The following is a 23,475-nucleotide window of genomic DNA, read 5'->3' on the forward strand; positions in this document are numbered from 1 at the left end:
AATATAAATTCCACCATGTTTTCTAAGAGCTTCTAATCTGACAAATATTGACTTATGACGTAAATCTGCAACGAGTTCACCATTTAATCTAATATCAGGATTCTCTAATATTACACGAATATTAGGCATTTTACGAACAGAGTCCCAGAACTGTCCACGGAAAAATGCTTTTCCTGCGTAGAGGTGGAAGTAGATGCGTCTTGGGGAAAGGTATTCCTGTAAGCTTAAGACGCTAAGGTAATGATGCAGTTTAAATTCCCCCTCTTTCATCCAGGTATAGTGTACAATTCGTGGAACAACCGTACTGTCGATGCGTACATTTCGTTTGTAACTGCTTTTTCGCATTTTTTGTGTAGGTTTTCCATTATTTAAATTCAATCTCCGACTGAAATTAGAATGTTTGTTATAAACAATATTAGCATTAGTAGAAAAACTAAACATATTCTTCTTAACCATCGTCTGGACCTTCTTTTCAGTATTCTCATCTGCAAAGTAAGTTAAACACATAATCATTAATGTAATCATATCAATAAACAAATCCAGGCCGAAACGTCCCACTTTGTGGGCCGAAACGTCTCACTTTAGACAAAATTTATATACATTTTGTTGCGGTATTTATTCATTTTTTAAAGGGTTTTAACTATCCATATTTTATTGATATTGGTTGTTGATATAATATACTCCCGTTACCGTACATTATGTATTAAACACAACAGATACAAACAAACATGGTTGTTTCTCTGTATTTCGATCATACCGTAAGGAACACGAACTTCGTACTTAAAAGAACAAAACATAGGCCTACCGTTATAACGAACGTGACAAACAGTTCCGTAGAAAGGCATAAACAATCCTTTTTAATGCTCTTCTGTTGATTTGCAGAATGAAAATGTATTTAGATTTTAATATATCTTGAAGCTATTAGTGTTGTCCTGTACACAGTGAACATAGAAAATGGGAATTTATGGACTTTGAACGGCGCAGTACTTTGTGTATAAGTCTATAGCTGTATTGAACACTAACACGACTTGTACTTATAAATAACTTACCTGACGGTGTATTTAATTAGAAACGTGGTTACAAACAGGATATTTCCCAAAGGGCGTATACGTCTGCCTACATGTAGGCCTTTATGAGTAGATAAAGAACTAACATTTTCGAAAACAAGGAAAAAACCAAATTCTTTTTTTTAATGTAATTATTATTCGATATGTCATATATTTTGTTATAACTTCTTGTAGAGGTATACAGTAAGCAGTTATGTCAACAAATAAAAGAGTCCAAACTATTCAATTTTTAGTCGCGTGCAACGCAACTCTACAGCTCACTATGTCGGTCGGTTGGTTGGTCGGTTGGTCACTAACTTGGGTACGCGACTGCAGCCATGTATATGGCCTTGTTTAAACATAATCGATAACACTACCAATATATCGACATTGTATACAAAAAAAATCAAGATAAGATAAGTTAAAACTGCCTCAATATAAGTTTATTTTTACGACATGTTTCGGGCATAGCCCATCATCAGGTGTATACACCCTCTTATAGAGGCATTTTAACCAGTTGTGTCATATATGCAGAAGCACTACTTTTATACTTTGTAATGACAAACATTGTTTACTGCAGCCAAAATTACTAATACTAGATGGTACGCTCGCCCCACAGATGGTTCTCGAATACACCGTAATTTCAGCGTAGCGAAACTGGCGATTTCAAATGTACGTACCGCAGGACTATAATACATTGTCGTTTACAGAAACGAATAAATAGACACGATGATTTATGTAGTGAACTAAAATTATCACCCTGGGAATACCTTCCGAAGGAAAAACTTATCACAAAATGAGTCCAAATTTTTTGATTTGGACTCATTTAAAGAAACCCAATTTGTGTTTTGTATGTAACATTAGGGTTGAGGGATGGGAAAGCGGATATATTATATCTAACAGTACGAACATTCACAGTAAGAAATGTTCGATTCAAATGAGGACCAAAAATAGTTAATAGGTATTTACAGTATTTTCAAAGTATTGCCAGTTTATTCTCAAAGGGCCCATATATTTACCTACCGTATATGTTAAACCAAGGGCTCATAAATTTACCTACTTGTGTTAAACCAAATTCTGGCAGACTGAGAGATTGGGATGTTCCATTCATCGCAAATCAATACATTTGTATAATCGTATATATTAAATCTATCAATATAGTATTTTTTTAAGAAAATCGGCCAGTCTTCAACATTATGATGCTGTACTCTAGCTGTTCAACCAGTTTTCAGCTATTAAAAACAATTATCGTAGGAGGAGATAGGAAAATGCGAAGCCTCCTCGCATTTTTGTGGCGGGTATTTTTCAAGATGGACATCCATTAGACAGTGTATACCACGATCGGAAAACACCCTATTTGGGGCAAATCGTTGAACCTAAATTCGTTTTAATCGTCAATAACTAATTATCTAACTTAATTTAATTAGTAAACAGTGTTACATCAGGTGGTTAAAATCAGTACCGAAAGTACGAACCAACTTTATATACCATCGAGTAAAAATTCTAGAAGTAAGGCGCGATTTACCGAATTTTGCCCTTACGTAAATTTATATATAGATAAATTTACCAATATCTGTTTTATAACAGTTGCAATATAAAAGAAAATATAATTCTAATTTTATCTTTAAATCTTTAAAATTAAAGTTTATATCATCACTTGAAGATTATCTTTACAATAAAAACAATTCCTACCGAAATAGATTTATTCCTCAAACTTATTAATAGATTCTCCAAAACCATCATATTTTTTGAACGATTGCAATTGCAATAAAAGATCAAATTGATTTTAATATTATCTACAGAAAATTGCTGTAAAGATATTCTTAAAACCTATTAATGCATGCTTCGTGTTATTTAATGTTGTACATGAATTTATTTACTATAGGCCTATTAGAAAACTTGCCGACTACACTGTAAAAACGGCGTTTAGATTCTAAACGCATAGCTTGTACCCACTTTTTCCACACGTTTAGCTCGATACATGTTTAGCTTTTCTATGCGTTTAGATTCTAAAGGCATAGCTTGTACCCACTTTTTCCACACGTTTAGCTCGATACATGTTTAGCTTTTCTATGCGTTTAGATTATAAATGCATAGCTTGTACCCACGCTTCCACATGTTTAGCTTTACACATGTTTAGTTTTTTCACGTATTTTTACATTAAAAAAAACAAAATGCTGTGGATGACAAAACATAAATTCAAACAAACCAAACATGTACAGAATTATTATCAATTTTATTTTTCCTTAACATTGAAATACATTTTAGTTGTACTTTTTACTATTCACATTTTTTTATTTATTTATTTATTTATTCAGGTTTATACAATAAAAAACATGCAGCCCGAAGGCTGAAATTGTTGATTTACAAAAATATATATATAAATATATGGAAACAGAAACATTTAAAAAAATACAAAAATTTATACAAAACATTAAAAAATTTGAAAAAATCAGTTAAAAAAATAAAATTATGTTATGTTAAAAAGATTCCAAAATTTATATACAAATGCATAGGCCAATATATGTAAATATTTATAACATAGACATCTTCAGCGTGATCAGGTACTGTTTGAATTAAGGATTCTACTTATGGTAAGGGCAGGCGAAGTCTTAAGACGGTTAGTTCTGCAAACAGGTATATTAATTAGGGGTTCATCTACCGTGGTTGATCTAAGCTCTCTATTAATAATGCGGTAGTCGGGCAAAATAGTTCTGTACAATTCGGATTTCAAGAGCCTTTCTCCAAATTTTTGAATGAACGTCTCTCGTCTGGATGCGAGAGTGGTCATATCAGTAAGCTCAAGAGCTGAATCATACGTAAGGAAAGCGGGACCCAGAATAATACGTAAAACTCTCTTTTGCACTCTTTCAATGGTCGATATTTGGGCCTTATTGATGCTTCCATGCCACACAGGGCAGGCGTATTCTAAGATTGGGCGAATATAACAAACATAAACGGATATCATATCATGAACTGGTACATTGGCCCTTCTAAGGATATATAACGTATACAACCTTTTGGATGCTCTTTTTACCATGTCACTGACATTATTATCCCATTTCAAGTCATCCTGGATTATAAGTCCAAGGAGCTTCATATACGAAACAACATTAAGTGTTGTACCGCTAAGGTAATAATTAGGAGGGGGAATATTTCTTTTCAAAAAATTAACTCTCATGATATGACACTTAGAGGGTTTAGGGACCATGTGATTTGTATCACACCACTCAGTAAGGTCATCAAGACAAGATTGAAGTTTAGGGGCATTACCATGTTTAACAGTGTCACCAAGAGTGAGATCATCAACATACTTCCACCATCTGCAGCCTTCCATAGAGATATCATTGACTAATATAAGAAACAAAATTGGCCCAAGCTTTGTACCCTGTGGAATCCCACATGTGATGTTGGCATAAGGGGAAAAGGATGAACTAAGTTTAGTATTTATTTTACGATCCGTCAGAAAGCTACAGATGGTGGGAATAATAGATGTTCTCACTCCGATGTCGACAAGCTTTCTAACAATGACCGTATGGTCAATTCGGTCGAAGGCCTTCGTAAAATCAACGGCACAAATATCCACAAAAGAATCACCTTTTTCAATATCACTAATTACAGACTGAATCATGTCCACAAGATAATGGCTAGTAGATGAGCCTTTACGGCTACCAAATTGTTTAATATCTAAATGTTGATGAATGTCACTAGTCACCCAATCAGTAAGGAATGACTCAAACAACTTGGCAAAGATGGGGGTAAGTGAAATTGGCCTGAGGTCTTGAAATGATGTCACATTAGGAACTTTTGGAACAGGAATGGCTGTTGCTAACTTCCATAACTCGGGAAATACACCTTCATTAAGACAACAATTAAAAATATGGGCAAGTGGGGTAGCAATTTCAAAGGCGAATTCTTTTATAAGTTTAATTGGCAAGTCATCAGGGTGACTAGACTTCTTTGACTTTAGTTTATTAATCAATCGTCTGACTTGTCCAGGAAAAATTTTTGGCGGGGGTTCAGGTGAAGGCAAATATGCAGGAAGAGCATTTACATCAACTGGGGGAAGCTGTCGGCACACAGATGCAAAGTGGTTATTGATATCATTTGCAAGATCTTGATTTGAGTGGCCAGGGAATTTTAGCATGGTTCGATTTTTTAGATTGCATAGTTTACGTACACTGTGATGCCATGTTGCCGGATCATTATTTTTAAGGCCTCGCATTGATTTATCATAAAACATTTTCTTTGCTGAACGAATGCTTCTCTGGACAGCATTGCGTGTTTCTCTCCATTCAGCTTTAGTACAGTTGTTATACATTCGTTGCCTTGCATCAAGTAGTCGACGAACGTTTTGAGTCATCCAAGGACGATCAGCTATTCTTTTTCTTATTTGCTTGACAGGGAAATTGTGATTATATGCACCTTTTAAGACATTGAAAAAACCATTTACTTTCTCATTTATACATAAGTTACGATCGAACATCCAGTTCCAGTTATAGTTGGTTATCCATTGTCCAAACGATCTTACTGACGACTCTCTGTATGGTCTAACTTGCATACGCATATATTTGGATGGCGGCAACTCATGGCAAGGATGAATGATAATACTACTATGGTCACTACGCCCAAGGGGTGCACATTTTTTAGGCTTTGTATATAGTTCTGGATGGGTCATAAAAACCTTGTCAAGTAGCGAAACGTCACGAGTTGGAAAATCAACGATTTGTACCATCCCAAGTTGTTCTGTTAGACTATCAATGTTCAAATCATTAAAGTCGCCTAGGATTATCATCGGTGAATCTGGGTTAGTTAGACGAATCTCATCAACCGTGTTGAGTATTATGTTCAATGATGTCATCAGCACCTGGGGCTGAAGGAGGGTAATATACAGCTCCAATAAAGATATTATGGGTTTTATTACTATGGCATGATCGGTGTATGATAAGATTAACTAGATTCTGATTGTTTTTACTGTTACGTCGAAGGCTGGCCACTGCTGCTGGATCCATTATAATATAATATAATAATATAATATTGTAATATAATACTTTTGTACTACACTTACAAACAAATAAATCCAGCTTAAAATGAAAGTAAAACTATCTTCATATTTGGTGTAAATTAATTGTGCTATGAAACAAAGTGAAATTATAATAACAAAAGTGCAAAGTGCATACGATAGTGAGTTTGAGCACGGGGGAATAATTTATTCATCATCAATTTTTTTTTTTTAGCTCAAATCGCTTTTCAAAATTTTTGAAATTGGTACTTTTAAATACTTTATTGTCAAAATCTTTAAAAACTTGTTCCTGTAAGAACCCAGTATTTGGTACTGTTTGGGATAAGACAAGTTCCAAACATAATAACAGCCCATTAATAATAGGACCATCTTAATTATGCCGGCATCACTACAATCAATAGCCTTTCCATCGGCCAAAATGAACCCACTATTATATTTATCTTCATCATCAAAGCTGACATCACAAGGTGAGGTGGCTCAGATCGTTTAGAAGTTGGTTTGAAGTTTTTTGCCTAAATAAGGAATGATCACCAACATTTTTAGACCTTTAATTTTAAACAATATATATGGGTAGGACTTGCAGTACAACCAAATTATTTATTTTAGCCAGTCTTTATACCTAAAATTAATTGGAACTCCTTTGAATTATTTGTTTATTTGTCTTCGCTTACAATGGACAGACAAACCCACAACAATTCCCTAAAGTTATGCCAGAAACAGCCAAATCCCCACTATTCCATCTAGCCAAAGAACACAATAGTGGAAATTGCGTATACAGTATAAATAACAACATTTAGTACCTAGTACCTCCACTAAACTTATCACATCTTCGTGCTGTTTTGTGCTTTTTAGGTTGACTGCCTTTTGAAGCTGTAGCAAAACCAAACAAACACTTTTGTCACTGTCATCATTCTATCAAGAAATTTAACATAATTAGTACAAAATTAAATATAGACTACATACAGTTTGCCATCTTATATAGTTGTTACACAAGAAAATGCACGACAATTCAATTCAGGTATCCAGAGGCTTCTTGGGTGGATGCTAGGTTGAAATTAGGCTGGGTGCAAGCACTTGAAATAAGCTCTAAGAAATTACATCTCTGCTATATAGGTAAAATACATTCTGATCATTTAAACTAAATTATTAGAAACCAATCCCATTAAATTAGGTATAGTTCTAGATGTGTATGCTTACATCTTCCGGCTCTGTATTCATCAGAATGTTAATCATCTTTTGCATATTTTCTTAAAGTTTCTCACAGTTAGGTTCAGCCCTGAGCAAGAAGAACTCTTTCATTATCTATAAAAATAAGAAAAAAAAAGTTAATTTATTACAATGAATATTTTTATTCCCTGTATTATATTAATTAATATCCTTCAAATAGGTTATGCTAAAAAACTTTGACATTCTGTGTGTGTGTGTGTGTTTTTTTTTTAAACAATGTGATGTGCCCAGGTATAACCATACCAATGTCATCATGACCATTATAAAGGCACATGATAATTTTTTTGTCAAATAAAATTTGACAGTCTTGACCTAGCATTTCAAGTTAAGGTAACGTAGTTATACGATCATATCATATCATATCATTTATTTCGCCAATATACAGAACAGTACAAAAAAAAACAATACAAAAGTAAGTCAATGAGGCCGGATAACCTAAAAGTTATAAATAAAAATAACCGTCGAGAGGCTCTCCACATCGAAATACTTACATAAAATGAATAATACATGGATTCTATTAAAATTGAGATAAAACTATAAAATTCAGCAATGGGTTTTTATAAAAAATTGTTAATTTAAAAAGATAGAATTAAGAAATATCTTTAAAATATACATATGTTCAGATTAAAACAGATTATTAAAATATTTCTTAAGGCTATGCTTAAAACAGTTTATATTAATTAAAAGTTGGTCGCAGAGATCCGCAGGAAGATCTGTAAAATGTCTAACAAAAAAAATAAAGACAGAGTTAGGAAATAAATCAGTCCGGGCTATAAAATTATTGCGCAACTTAAGGTTATTAACATGTCTGCAATTAATAGATAAATATTTAAAAACGTTAACATCATATAATTTGTACATACATTTGGTAACAAAATTAATACATAAATACCTAATACGATTGTTAATGGACATCAGATTAAGGCGTTTCAAACGTTCAGGGTAAGGGAGACTGGCTGATCTTGGGAAGCATGTACGGGTGACCCTCCTTTGGACAGCTTCAAGAGCAGCGATGTCTTTTTTAAGAAAGGGGATCCAGGCAGGTAAACCGTAATCAATATATGGTCTAACTAACGATATATATAGTCGCAATATAATAGCTTTATCACGACATTTGACAATGCGTCTCACAAAACCAAACATGCGATTAGATTTGGATTTAACATTATTGGACATGATTAGCCCAAGTGAGTTTGCGATTCAGGTGAATTCCAAGATATTTAATGGAATTCGTAACGGGCAATCTATCATCTCCAATAAAATAATCACATGCTTGTTCAAGGCGACTGTTAGATCTAGTTATGTGCATCACAAAACATTTATCAGTATTTAGTAGCATTTTGTTCGTCACACACCAGTTGTTAATACTAATAGCATGAAGATCCAACTGCAAGATCATTTCATCATTATCATTATGGTTATCTTTATCTTTGTTTTTGTTTCTGATGGCTCTGTATATGAGAGTATCATCAGCATATTGTTGTATCTGTGATTCAATGCAGGAGGGGAGATCGGATACAAAGAGATTGAAGAGGATTGGCCCAATCACTGATCCCTGAGGAACCCCGGATTTTACCAATATATTCTCGGAAGTGGAGCCCCTAAATGTAACTCTTTGAGATCTACAGGATAGGTAGGATTTAAACCAGTGGTGGCGCCAGCGGGGGGGCTACGGGGGCTCTAGCCCCCTCGTCGGGGAGCCTAGCCCCCCCGTCGGGGAACACGGGTACTTTTTGTCGGGGAATATAACATACAGTAAAAAACGTTCGCGTTCACTTCATATAGCTTCAGCGCCTAGAAAACCACGACGTTCCATTGACCGTGAGAGTACGTCAGAGGGCTATTATGCACTTTTATGCATTCATTATTGCCAGAGATCTAACTACTAAACAATAGCTGTACGCACTTGTTTGGCGGTATCCCTTTGTACGAATCGTTCACCGTTGGGTCGAGACGCGTGATATCATGTTCCATCCAGGGACCAAAATGTGTAATGTAGTTATTTTCCAGGCGAAGTTTACCGACGGTTACCGAAGGGAACACGGGTACTTTTTGTCGGGGAATATAATATACAGTAAAAAACGTTCGCGTTCACTTGGTAGCTTCAGCGCCTAGAAAACCGCGACGTCTCATTGACCGTGAGAGTACGTCAGAGTGCTATTATGCAATTTATATGCATTCATTATTGCCAGCGATCTAACTTACTACTAAACATTAGCTAGGTACGCACTTGTCTGGCGGTATCCCTTTGTACGAATCGTTCAACGTTGGGTCGAGACGCGTGATATCAAGTTCCATCCAGGGACCAAAATGTGTAATGTAGTTATTTTCCAGGCGAAGTTTACCGACGGTTCGAGTACTTTTTGTCGGGGAATATAATTCGTTCGCGTTCACTTCGTAGCTTCAGCGCCTAGAAAACCTCGACGTTTCATTGACCGTGAGAGTACGTCAGAGTGATATTATGCACTTTATATGCATTCATTATTGCCAGCGATCTAACTTACTACTAAACAATAGCTATAGGTACGCACTTGTCTGGCGGTATCCCTTTGTACAAATCGTTCAACGTTGGGTCGTGATATCATGTTCCATCCAGGGACCAAAATGTGTACTGTAGTTATTTTCCAGGCGAAGTTTACCGACGGTTACGTCGTGTACTGTGTCGACGTACGCTACACTACAGCAAAAACGAATTATGTTAATTGTTCGTATGTTCACAAATTTTTTAATTTACAAGTAACCTTCTGTACCGTGGGGCACCTAAAATAAATATTTCATCCATTACTAAACAAAAAAACATGCCATTTTCGCTTAGCCAACATCTTATTATAGCTAAGTTATTAAATTTTCAATGTCCTGTAGGCCTATGTCATGAATTTCTCACCACTCGGAAGTCCAGATGGTACGCAGGCATACACTTGGGAGGAATAAACTTATTTCCCCGACTGAAAAAGGTCTACGCTTGCGTTTTTACTCGGGGTACCCGAGTCTAGTACTTACTCATTTTCTCCTTCTCTTCCTCCATCTGGACACTATTGAGTAAAAAGTGCGATTTTTAAAGTACTACTCCTCCCTTATTCGTTATAGTATTGAGCTGGGATTTGGCATGAACATACTACAGGGACATGTCCTCAAAGCTATAGAGCCGGATTTTTAATTTTTTGTTAATTAATTTGTTTAATTAAGAAGCCACAATGTGTGACACACACCACAGCGTTATGTAGTTATATGGTTATATGCGGATTCTTGGCGTAGTGGTTATCACGTTTGCTTAACACGCAGAAGGTACCTGGTTCGAGCCCGGACGAAACCTTTTTTTTTTAAATTTATGGTGAAAAGTACTGTATACGCAATATGATAATTATACAGAGTATATCTTATTTTTATTATCTTTTAAAATACTTATTTTGTGTAATCGGTAATTATCACTTTTACACATGTTTATTTTGCTTTGTGCTTATTACCATTTATTTGTAATTTAAATGGATTAAAAAACTTTCTGTAACCCACATTTTTAATGTAAGAGGTTTCGTAGTGTAGTGGTTGTCAACTCTGCTTAACACGCAGAAGGTCCCGGTTCGAGCCCTGGCGAACCCTATTTTCTTTACTTTCTAACTGTATACGTCTGTATACAGCTTCTTTCGCTGTACCCCGAGTATTGCACATTCGTGCTTGTTTAAGCCTCTGGGCCTGATGTTTCCAAAGTATAAAATGCAATTCTGCAGCTCTAGTTTTAAACATTTTCTTAGCTCAGCCCCAACAATAAAGCTGGTCATATTTCGAAGTACAAGAAGTGCATTTTCCAGGACCTAACATCTCTATTTTTCAAACATTTCTTAGCTCAGTCACAACCATGATAGGGACTTATATATTTTGTTTCATGTTTTGAAGTATAATAAGTCCAATTTCCAGGACCTCCAACTCTATTTTTCTAAATTTTCTTTGAACTTTTATTTTTTAAATTGAAAAATATGGATTGAAACAGTCATCGCGCATCGTTTTTTTGCACGCAGTATTTTATTTATGCATTATAAAAAATGGAAAAAATGGCTACCCTAAATCTGATTAAAATGACCTCAAATGACGCTAGAACGCGTTGGTTATCACCCCACCCCCACCGGGGGCCCTTGGCGGCCCCCTGGCCCCCAGCCTTGTGATGCTCGACGCTTCGCTCGCATAGCCCCCTCGTCGGGGAATGTAGCCCCCGCGTCGGGAAGATCCTGGCGCCACCCCTGATTTAAACCAGTCCAGCATTGAATCACAGATACCAAACTTATGTAATTTACTTAACAGAATCTTATGGCTAATTTTATCAAAAGCTTTCCGCCAATCGAGAAAAATCGCATCGATTTGATCACGCACAATACAACACAAACAATTAAAAAATGTTCAACCTCCTAAAATTAAAATTTGTTTCAGTCACTCACTCATACATTAAGATACTACATAACAAAATATAGCATTATGAAATTACATTAAAACTCACTGGTTTTAAAGATAGGAATTTTGTGACAATGGTATGTACATCACCATCTTTCAATAGTCTTAGCCAGTCGCTTCTCTTGGCAAATGTTTCTCTCTGCAATCTTGTCAGTCTTGGTTTGTCCATATTTACTTCACTGTACTGCTGCTTCATTATACCAATTGCTTCCTGATATGTTTCTTCAGTATCATCACCTTAGATTAGAACAAATAATAATATACTGTAGTGTTAATATAGTGGAATTGAAAATTAGAATATAGTTCAATACAACACTTGAGTTAGATTATATAATTAGAAAATTGATTGGGCATTTGTCTATAGGCCTATACTAGAATTAGAAACACACTACAAAAAAATATTTGGATTAGCGTATCATATGTAGTTCATATTGAGAAAATCACTACTACCAGGCTACTATCAATTAAGTTGTGCCTACTCTACTTGCTTTGATAACTAGCCCAGCCCACTACTAGTAGGCTACTCTACAGGGCTTAAATTAAAGATAGATTAGTAGCCTACTAAGGCTAGTAGTTGTAGTAGGCCTAGCTAGCCTCTTGGCAATAAATAAAACCTTTTCTATCTCAAAATGGTCAATAAGGTGGGACAATTGCAAGTTCTCTAACACATTAATCATGTCAATAAAATGATTCGTCATATTGAAATAGCCTTTAAATTCATTTAATTCAACCAATTCCAACAAAACTATTCCAGATATTAGTGAACCAAACACTCTGCAGCAGGCAGCAGGCTGTATGTTTTGTAAACTTTTCATAGACTCATTTCCAGCCGTTGATTTTCTTTTGTTTGACTCCATGTCAAAGGTTAGAATTTAATTGCGCCGTATAAAAAAAGGCCGATTTAAAACGAGCCGAATACAAAATAAAATACATGACTTGGGTACATGTTCAGTCAGATTTCAGCCTGCCACACTCGTGTCAACGTATGAGACGCTGATATAATTGCCAGCTAGATTTTATTTTATGATTAAGTCCCTTCTTCCTTCCTAGGCCAAATCAATATTGGTATAAGTGTTTTATAATGATTGAACTGATTTATAGATTGATTAACCATAAATCAGTAATGAATTAAATTGTTTTTAACATCATGAAAATGAGGATGTTAAAACAAAAGAACAAAGTGAATTATTGTACACAAAAAGCCTAACAATAGTACTCATTATTAATAATGATAATTAAAAAACAGGCTTAATTTATGATATTAAAATCACAAATGAAACCCTGTAGTTTTCAATATAATACCTTTTTTGAATGATATATATATTATGACTAATTTTGTAATACCGGACCATATTTGCCGGTCAAAAACAGTTCTACTGCCCAGACCGATTTTTTAAAGGTCTGGCCGGACAGGTTTTGAAAGCCAAAACTGACCATATTTAACTATAATTAAAGTATAACACTATGATGAAAAAAATCATAGAGAATGTATTGAATAAATATTTATTATTTCTTATTTAATATAGATCACTACTGATGTAGTAGAACTTCTGAGTGTCACAGATTTTCAGCTTGTTGGTGTGTATGATGTGGCTACAGTAACAGCAATAAAAGATAAATGTACAAATTCAAGTTTGTTAAATAAAGGGAAAGCTAATACATATGTCATCAAAAAAGAAATATTGGAAAGCCTTATTTGTGAAGGCTTCAAGTGTTCTGAAATTGCTGCTATACTGTGTGTTATTGTTCGTACAGTATTCAGACGACTACAGATGTATTTTTGAACCAATCCTGAGTTTTCTTCAATGTTCTAAAAACAATACAAATTTAAAATGAATAAAAATAATTTATCACAATCTGTAAATGTAGCAATTGAAGCTAAAACAATAAAACAATTGAATGATATACTATCCATAATATCTCAGTATGAATAAAAACTATTAAGCTATTTTACTTACAGACTCTGCTTCCATACTTAAGGCATTTTGAATTGGCCGTAAGTAAATTCGGCCTTGCCCTAACTTATCTCTGATGTTTAAAGGGGTATAACTTCCCTTCAGAGGTAAAAGTTTTCTCTCATTCCCAAAGCAGAGCATGATTTCAAATCCCCCTGCATTTTTCAGCTTGGGGAAGCTGGCGAATAAAACTGTTTCGAATTCTTCCGGGGTTACATTTATATCAGGCACGGTAACATTTTTTTCCCCAAGTCCGGCCTCTGCCAGCATCTGCTTTCTACATGCTTTAGGTGTTGCATCTGTATCTGGCTCAGCCAGGCAAACCACCTTCCTTGTCCATGATGATATTTTTTGGTGTTTTTTTTTTGTTTTTTTTTTGCATATGGCTTAGTTTTGCCTACTGGCAAAAATCTGGATAAAATGGATCCTATTAAAAAACAGAAATAGATAAATAGATAACAGTATTTGAAGCCAATAATACAAAATTGATCGTACACACACACAAAATTCATACTGTAAATTGCTAAAATAATTAATACAAAGAAAACACATGAAAACAAAGGTCATGAAGGATAACATGTGTCAATGGTCATCAAAATAGGTTTTAAAATGAACAAGATCAAAAGGATATGTTCACAAGTAAATAAGGCAGAATACATCAATAGAAGTTTGATAAAGAATAATCGGTTATGACATAACTCCATCGTAAGCCAATTGGATGGCTGAACGGTTGATTATGCTCCTTTAGTGTTCATGGTCCCAGGTTCGAAACCCAACGATGCCTAAATTTTGTCTTTTTTTTTATAACGCTCCATCTTCTTTCTTGACCATTCACCATTTGGAGGGAGGGACGGTTTTAGGGGATTCCATTTACGACTTATTGTGTGGATAGCCATGGTGTCAAGAAAAAGGGGTAAAAAAGGGGTTAAGTACATAGAGATTGCAATTATAGGACTTATACCTGTCTGTCTACAGTTGGCTCGTAGACGCTGACGGTTTCCGAGAGTTGCAACCCCCAGACTTGTTAGCTGTGCGTCCATCAAAGCACCAACTTCATCACTTGTAATCTGAAATGATAATAAGAGTCTGAAATTGTACACACTATAACAACCTTGCATGCAAAAATACAGGGCTTGGCTTTGAATTGGCCTATTTTGTTAATTATGGTTGTTCTTATTATTAAGAATTATTTTTTTTCAGGGTGAACAATACATTAAAAAGTGTTTTTTTTATAAATAAAATAAATAAGCCAAATCAATATACAGTAATTAATAATTACTAGATGGTACGCTCGCTTCGCTCGCGTACCATCTAGGTCGTGCCCCACAGATGGTTCTCGAATACATAGTAATCTCAGCGTTAAAAAAACTGGCGACTTCAAATGTGCATGCAGGACAATAATACATGTCGTTTACAGGAACGAATAAATAGACACGGTGATTTATGTACTCAACTAAAATTAGCACCTCGGGAATTACTTCCGAAAAAGGAACTTGTCATAAAATAAGAAACAAACTGAATTTGTGTTTTGTATGTAACATTAGTAGTGCAAAGACAAACAATTTTTAAATATATTCTTTATCGATTTAGTAACGAAATATTAATTGTTTTCATGTTTTACAAATAATATACCACTAAACACAGTAAAACATTGCGATTTAATACTTTGTTGAAACTGTCACCGTCATAGTCGATTGAAATAGTACAGTACATGTAACGATACATCACTAATACGACGTTTATATTTTTTTTGTACAGTAGTTACATTATTAATTAATACAAACGTTCAGAAGGAACTGTCAGTAATAAAGTACACCTCTATTCGGGGCAAATCGTAAATTCGCTTTAATCGTCAATAAATAATTATCTAACTCAACTTAATTAGTAGGCCTAATGGTCAATTGTTTCTTAGAGCCAATTCATACTTAAGTTGTTTCCTAACCATCAAAGTTGTTCTGCGTTTAGGGCATGTGATCCTTCGTACTGTAGGCCTGTCCTCTACTGACTTTACAACGCTACTCATGCCAGTGAGGGGGAGGGTGGTGGTGTGGATGGTGGTTTAACTGCAATAATAAAGTTGATTGTACATAATAGACGGTGACTGGAAAGGCTAGCTCATTATGCGTTAAAAAAAAAGATTCCACAGATTGGAAAAAAATGGATCGAATTCCTGTTATGACTGTACTTGTCTTTACGACGCCTGAGGGAATAGACACTTGTGGAACAGAGATTGGAATGTTCCATTTATCGCAGATCAAAACATTTGTATAAACGTATATTAAATCTATCAAATAGTATTTTTAAAAGAAAATCGGCCTGTCTTCAACATTATGATGCTGTACTCGAGCTGTTCAACCGGTTTTCAGCTATTACAAATAATTATCGTAGGAGGAGATAGGAAAATGCGAAGCATCCTCGCATTATTGTCTGCGGGTATTTTTCAAGTTGGACATCCATTAGTCAGTGTATACCACAATCGGAAAACACCCCTATTTGGGGCAAATCGTTGAACCTAAATTCGTTTTAATCGTCAATAACTAATTATCTAACTCAATTTAATTAGTAAACATGGTTACATCAGATGGTTAAAATCAGTACCGAAAGTACGAACCAACTTTATATACCATCGAGTAAAAATTCTAGAAATAAAGCGCGATTTACCGAATTTTGCCCTTACGTAAATTTATATATAGATTAACTAGGGCCTAGGCCTAGTATAGGGCATAGGCTAGGCCTAGTAAAAAATATTATGCCTAGGCCTAGCCTAGGTAGGCCTCTTCTATATTAGACTACTTATGGTAGGCGGCCCTTGTTATAATAGTACTGGGCCTAGCCTGGACCTAGAAACTAGGGCTGCCTACTAAGTATTAACTGTAGTTATTAAATATTATTATAGTAATTATTATTAGGCATACTTTATATTAACAAACTAACAAGTCTAGCTAGGGTCAATCTCCATAAAATGGCCATGACTGTTTAGATTGCATCTCATTAGTTGTTCTGTATCACGTGTATCTACTGTTTTGTGTGTGTTACTACTGTATGACGTGGGTTATCAGGATATTTCACTTTAAGTTTAGGCCTCCTACCTATCCATACCATTATTACAGATCTAGCCTAGGCCTAGCTTAGACCTAGTGTCAGACTAACATTTAATAATAATAATTTAACCTTTCTCTCTCAAAATTTGTTAAAAGATGACTTAAATTTAGGTTATTCAACACATCTTTAATCGATTGGCTACTCATGGTTGGCGCCATGATGATAAAATGTTTGTAAACTTTTCATAGACTCATTTCCAGCCGTTGATTTTCTTCCATTTGACCCCTTGTCAAAGGTTAGAATTTAATTGCACCGTATAAAAAAAGGCCGATTTAAAACGAGCCGAACGTAATTCAGAAAGAGCCGAATAAAAAAGAGCCGAACGTAATGCCGGATGGTAAATGGGCCGAATAAAAAGAGCCGAATGCTGAAAGAGCCGAACGTAATGGTAAATGGGCCGAATAGAAATGCGCCGAATGCTGAAAGAGAGAGCCGAACGTAATGTTAAATGAGCCGAATAGAAATGCGCCGAATGCTAAAAGAGCCGAACGTAATGGTAAATGGGCCGAATAGAAATGCGCCGAATGCTAAAAGAGCCGAACGTAATGCTAAAAGAGCCGAATAGAATTAACGTTTGCTGCCGGAGGCAGTGATGGCGTTCCATACACATGATCGTAACAATAAACTGATTAGTATTAAAGCATCATTTGGTCTACTCGTCTTATTTCTACAATAGTTTACGCAAGGTATCCTGAAACGTCTTTGTAAGTAACTAAATACTGATTATGATAGGTCTAGTACTTATAATGTATACTGTATAGGTTTAATATAAGATATACATATTTGTTATAGAGACGTATACTATAATCATACGATAGTTGTTTTAGGCTATATCGCTAGCTCAGGGGGGCGGTCACAGGACTATTTTAAGAGGGTTTTCCCCAGGGCTGTAGACACTGAGTATTTGAGCAAGTATTGTTAAATGACACCCCTAGATGGCCGCAAATGGTACTCTACCACGTAAAATTCATGATAAATTGCATCTCTAGTTCGCCGGAAATGTCACTCACTCTATAGTGCGCCAGCAAACAGAGGATTCTAGCCTATATTATTCCGCCGGTAATAAAACATACGCGACTAACAATATATAGGATAAAATTTGTGTTCGTTCAATGAGAACGTCACGGGAAAGTCCCCGATGAAGGTACTTTTGGTACGGTAAGGATTATGAATATACGCAGCGAACATAAATAGTCGTATTTCCATTTATGTCTTGTAATAACTAGGGAAAGTAGGCCTAATTGTAATTTTTTTTCTATAATGACTAAACATATTAATCCAGCTCACTGCCTGGTAATTCAAAGTAATCCTGCTATAAATGATAATACAATAAGAACACATGTAACTAAAATCAATTTCATCACAAGCAACCGACTATTTTTCACCTGTGCGTGTTATTTAAATTTCGAGATCGGTCAAATATACAAAAATAAATGGATTCTAATACAGGTTGACTAAGTTTAAGGTAGACGGAGCAAGGAAAATGAATACTTGTTGTAAGAAGGCTATAAAGTAAGGTAAGCATTGAAATAGAAAAATAATTTCAATACAATACAATTGTTATGGTAATTTATTATGGGTAGTACAAATAAAGATCTCAAATCAAAGTTTAATCTAATAGTTCTCACTTCTGTAGGTTTTTAAACTTTGATCCTTTAGTGCTTTTCTGAATGAGTTTTTTAGTTGCTGGGTGCTATCAATATTGGATTACTAATATAATTTCATTGAGTTGATTTGAGATGTAGGCCTACTCTGCCACTTTTATTTATATGACCTTTGTATGCCTAATTACATCTCGGTCGACGACCTACTCCGCTCCCCAAGATAGATGGAGCTCTCTTTTTTTTCGGAAATCTAGTTAAGTACAGGGGCCGGATTTATCAAACTTACTTATAGCAAAAAATCATGATTTTGCTAAAGTCAGATTTATTAATATATCAAAGAACAAATATTTTCTAAATAATTACACACTGCCTAGCTGGATGATGGGCCTTAATCTATCAATTGAGTGGTGATTGTTTCGGAAGAGGGATACTTTCCATTGCAATAGCACTTTGCCTTTAGCAAGTGATGAGTTCATGATTGGTTCATCTCAAACATGTTGTTTCACGTACTTACAATTAAAACTAGAATTATCATCTTTTTGTGATTGTTGATAAAGGATCACAAAACAAAATCAGATAAAATTCTACCTTTTTTCTATTTAGCTGGCCATTATGATGTTTCTATTATTTCAATCAATATTTCAATCCAATCCTTTTTGCTTTTGTATGTAACTTCCGGTAACATTATTGTAGTGAATATATAGAGTTGGTTCCGAGCGTTCTCAGGCGTATATAATCCACTAGACGTACACTGACACTGAATGATTTCTCATACTAAAAGTATACTGTATTCAACTATATCTTTTATTACTTTTTTACTCAGTATTAATACATCTTTCTACCAGTCTAGACCTTTCTTCTCTATCATCTATACGTCTATCTACTTTGATCTCATTTTCTCTTCCCTTTCAATATCTATTACATTCTACTACTGTACTTTTACTGGAAATGCAAATTAGGGGCTTCTGAGGAGGATAACATTTTCCCTCCAAAGTTTCCCTCCAAAATCATACGATTTTGATTGGCTAATAATATTAAGCAGACCTAGTCTAAAGCATCCTTATCTAAACACAGGAAATCAGAACATAAATATTATGACAATTATCAATACAACGTTTACCTTGTCATCGCAAAAGCAGAAAGCATTGGATTGGATTTACAGCCGAAACGGTTGTTTCGAAATACAAATGTATAGAGCGCCGCAAGTTCTACACACAGACAAACATCTCAAACGGAAATGTAGTTCATCGAATTCTAATATCTTGGCTGTTTTATGCACCGTTTGTTTCATTGTCAGAAAGAAATACGTACGTATTTATTCCAATAAACGGCCGCTTTGAATAAACGCCTCCCTTGAATAAACGCCCCAGAGCGTAAACAACAAATAAACGTCTCCCCTGAATAAATTCCCCCCTTAAATAAACGCAAAACTTGAAATATCACTACTTTAATTCGCGTAATGATGCGAACCGTGCGCAAAACTGTCGTATGACAATGATCTGAAAGTATGTATGAAAATGAAGGGGAAACAGTGCATCAACAAATAGTAACGGCCTACAGACAATATTGATGTACTATGTATTTTTGGCGGGTTTGGAATTCCATAATTAACGAAATGTGAAATACTCCACCACGTAGACCAAGTTAATAAATCACCAAACTCACGGGATGTTTTTTTATACGGTTTCTCAATGCAGTTCTAAACATGGCGGCTGTTGTGAATGATGCAGTTTACTATTTAGAAGGATTTAAGTTATTTTCATTGAAAATGGGAAGGTACAAGATTATGGAAGAATTGGCGAAATCTGTGTTTGTGACATCAGTGATCGAAAAGATGGATACTAAAGATAAGAATATACGAAGTTTGGGAATCGGAAGCTCTAAAGGTATAAATTAATTTAGATTTAAATAGCAAGGGAATTCCTACGTTTTGGATGTTTAGTTATTTTTATATAAGAAATAAAAGCATCGACTTTATCACATTTCATTTAGGTGACATTGAAAGTATCTTTACTAAACAATTGTCGAATCACTTTGGAAAACTTGAAAACACGGTTATTGAACCAGCTGAGGAAGCCATTGAGGAATACAAAAGACTTGCTGCAAAGAACGACTGGAGCAACGTAGACTATTCTTGGTTTAATGGAACATTTCAGCAGTTTAAGGAACATCGTGAAAAAGGAGAAAATGCGCCAAAATATCACCATATCAGCTCCATAGACACAGTATATTATATTGATAATCCAGCAGACGATATTCTAACTATGTATAATATGTTAGAAAATGGCGGGATTTTGATGATTATGCTTATTTCTGGTAAGTTACGATATCGATATTTGCTTGATTGATTTATCGAATTTCTCAAAACGTTTAGTTAGCAAATATTTGTATACTTAAAATGCTTTACTTCTTCCTACAGATGAAAATTCCTATTATAGATTAGAACAACGTTTTCATGGCATTATGCCAATACGCTACTTTACTTGCAGTGACGTCCTGGCCGTATGTGAAGAAAATCAATTTCAATTTGAACGTTACCATCACGAATGTACTGCTGACATAACAGAATTCATTTCATCTGATGATCACCCACGAGAAAAAAAAGTTACGATAGATTATTTAACGCAAACTGTAGATTTCAAGGAAAGTGTCTCGGAGAGTTTGTATAAAGAAGTAATTGATTATATTAAAAGTTCCGACTTTTCATCAAAATCATACGACGGCAAAATATTGCTGAGGAATGATTTTGATTTTGTATTCATACAAAAGAAATTATAAACCAGTTATTAATAATATTCTGGATTTAAAATCAATGATAGCAATTGATAAGAAACAATAATTACAGAATATAGTAATAATGCATAAGTATGAGAATTGATATTTTGTTTTATGTAACATATAAATAAATTCCTTTTATTTGATTGGACGGTTGTGGGTCACATGGTGTAAACAATATTTTTTTTTTAGTTGCTAGGTGCTATCAATATATTGGATTACTAATATAATAAGATTTCATTGAATTGATTTGAGATATACTCTGCCACTTAAATTTATATGACCTTTGTATGCCTAATTACATCTCGAAATTCGACGACCTACTCCAAGATAGATGGAGCTCCCTTTTTCGGCAATCTTGTTAAAGTACAGGGACCGGATTTATTGGTAAAAAAATCGTCTAAACTTTGCCTTAAATCCTTGATTTTGCTATTCAGATTTATTAATATATCAAAGAAAAAATATTTTCTAAATGTTGTCTTAAATCTAAGACGAAGAACACACTGCCTGGAATCCCAATCCCAATGGAGGGGTGTAAGTTTCGGAAGAGTAGTCTGGTGGCAGGAGGGGGAATCACCACCCGAAAGTGGACAAAGTGACAAACAAATTTTCTAGACCAGAGATATAAGGGGTCAAAGTTCAAAATTGACCAATTACAACAATGTATTATGTATAATGTACGCAACAAATTTTTTAAAGGCCAGTTTCTCTTTTATTACATTCTTATAATTATAGGTGTCTATTCTAATCACCTTATAAAAAAAAATCCTTTGCGATTGACCAATCATAGAACGTACCTATAAAACCAAATAAAAACTAATATTTAACCAAAATTGGATGTTTTCTAATCCTGTTAATCAATCATACGTAATGTAAAAGAGCGAATACATCATTTCATCAGTTGACATAAGGTCAATTTCATCAGTTGACATAAGGTCAAAGGTCAACATTTCAATATGCGTAGTAGTTAGTTACCAAATAAATGCAAAGTTGTCCAAACTATGATATTTATGGTTTTACAAGTAATCAAATTATCAGTAAAGTTACAGTATGTTGTTTCTACGATGGCCTATAAGTGTCACGGCAACTTTCAAATAATATCACTGCAACTTTCAACAAACGCCACGGCAATTTTTTGGTAAATTAGTATTGAAACATCACTGCAAATTACAGAATTCAGTTAAATAATATAATAATATTTACAACAATGCACAAATAATTACCTCAGAAAAAATCGAAAAGATTCCAAGGGTTTCACTTACGCCGTGGGAACTCCACTTCCGCCGTGACATTCTGTAATTTGCCGTGGTGTTTCATTACTAATTTGCCGTGGTGTTTCAATACCAATTTGCCGTGGTGTTTCATTTTTAAGTTGCCGTGGTATTTTTGTTAATTTGCCGTGGGTTTTTTTTAAATTGCCGTAGGTTTTTTTTTTAAATTGCCGTGATATTTTTTGATAGTTGTCGTAACACTTATAGGCCACCGTATATTTCATTATATAAATTTTGATTAATATAATTAAAATTAATACTGTAATTCATCAAATCAGACTTCGATCAGGATAGGAAGCGTTGTCGAGATATAAGGGGTCAAAATTCAAAATTGACCAATTATAACAATGTACCAATATATGTATTTATTGAAGTTCAATTTGATCTTTTAATACATTTGTATGGTTACTGTAATAAATGTGTCAAGGTTTTATTGTATTAAAGACTCTACTCGCTTGTTTGATTGAGTATCACAGTTGTTTATTCAATAATACGTTATAATACACAATACAATATAAGAATGATACGGTAATAAAGAAACATGAACAATTAAAGTATAAATGATGCTGTAAGTGAGGCGTGGCTGTAGATGTGCTTCTGAGGAAGTGTCGGTAAGGTGTATCTTCGAAGAAGTGTCTGTAAGGTGTATCTGGCCTCTTCTGAAACATGGGTATATGTCATTAAATCTTTTTTATGCGTCTATCTAACGAACGTAAACACCTAAAATATGTTCATTTCAATTTAAGCTTATTCATAATAAAACATTACATAGTATTGGAAACCAATAGATTATTAGGATAAAATGAATGGAACATCAACAATCATTATTGGCAGTGGCAATGGTATGAGACTAATAGAACCAAGTCAACTAATAAAAAAAAAGTAATGCTTGGAATGATTGTGTTCACTGAAATAACAAATGTCTCTTCCTTTTTTCGAAAGAGAAATCAGGAATCAATTCTGGTGGTCACGTATTGAGATAATCAAAACTTTTTTGCAGAACTAGGCAGTGACCAAAATCTTCGCAGAATA

General features: G+C 34.6%; 1 protein-coding gene across 2 annotated transcripts; it reads left to right on the plus strand.

The window, feature by feature from the left end:
* Positions 1-17,436: 17,436 nt before the first annotated feature.
* LOC140051533 (histamine N-methyltransferase-like) lies at positions 17,437-22,874 on the plus strand. Of its 2 annotated transcripts, XM_072096780.1 has the most exons (5): positions 17,471-17,497; positions 18,243-18,310; positions 20,095-20,283; positions 20,390-20,713; positions 20,817-22,874. In XM_072096780.1, the coding sequence occupies exons 3-5, from the start codon at positions 20,103-20,105 to the stop codon at positions 21,173-21,175; spliced, it is 864 nt and encodes a 287-aa protein (XP_071952881.1). In that variant the 5' UTR covers positions 17,471-17,497; positions 18,243-18,310; positions 20,095-20,102; the 3' UTR covers positions 21,176-22,874. The 2 variants fall into 2 exon arrangements, with proteins under 2 accessions (XP_071952880.1, XP_071952881.1); XM_072096779.1 differs by lacking the exon at positions 18,243-18,310 and having other exon boundaries at positions 17,437-17,497.
* Positions 22,875-23,475: the final 601 nt, after the last annotated feature.

Source organism: Antedon mediterranea, chromosome 6 (assembly GCF_964355755.1).
Source record: "Antedon mediterranea chromosome 6, ecAntMedi1.1, whole genome shotgun sequence".
Classification (NCBI taxonomy): Eukaryota; Metazoa; Echinodermata; class Crinoidea; order Comatulida; family Antedonidae; genus Antedon; species Antedon mediterranea.

Bases quoted from the DNA above. Each gene is read 5' to 3' on its own strand.
- LOC140051533 (XM_072096779.1), top strand. From the start codon at position 20,103: ATGGCGGCTGTTGTGAATGATGCAGTTTACTATTTAGAAGGATTTAAG. The intron at 20,284-20,389 runs GTATAAATTAAT...CATTTCATTTAG, and splicing joins GGGAATCGGAAGCTCTAAAG to GTGACATTGAAAGTATCTTT. The intron at 20,714-20,816 runs GTAAGTTACGAT...TTCTTCCTACAG, and splicing joins GATGATTATGCTTATTTCTG to ATGAAAATTCCTATTATAGA.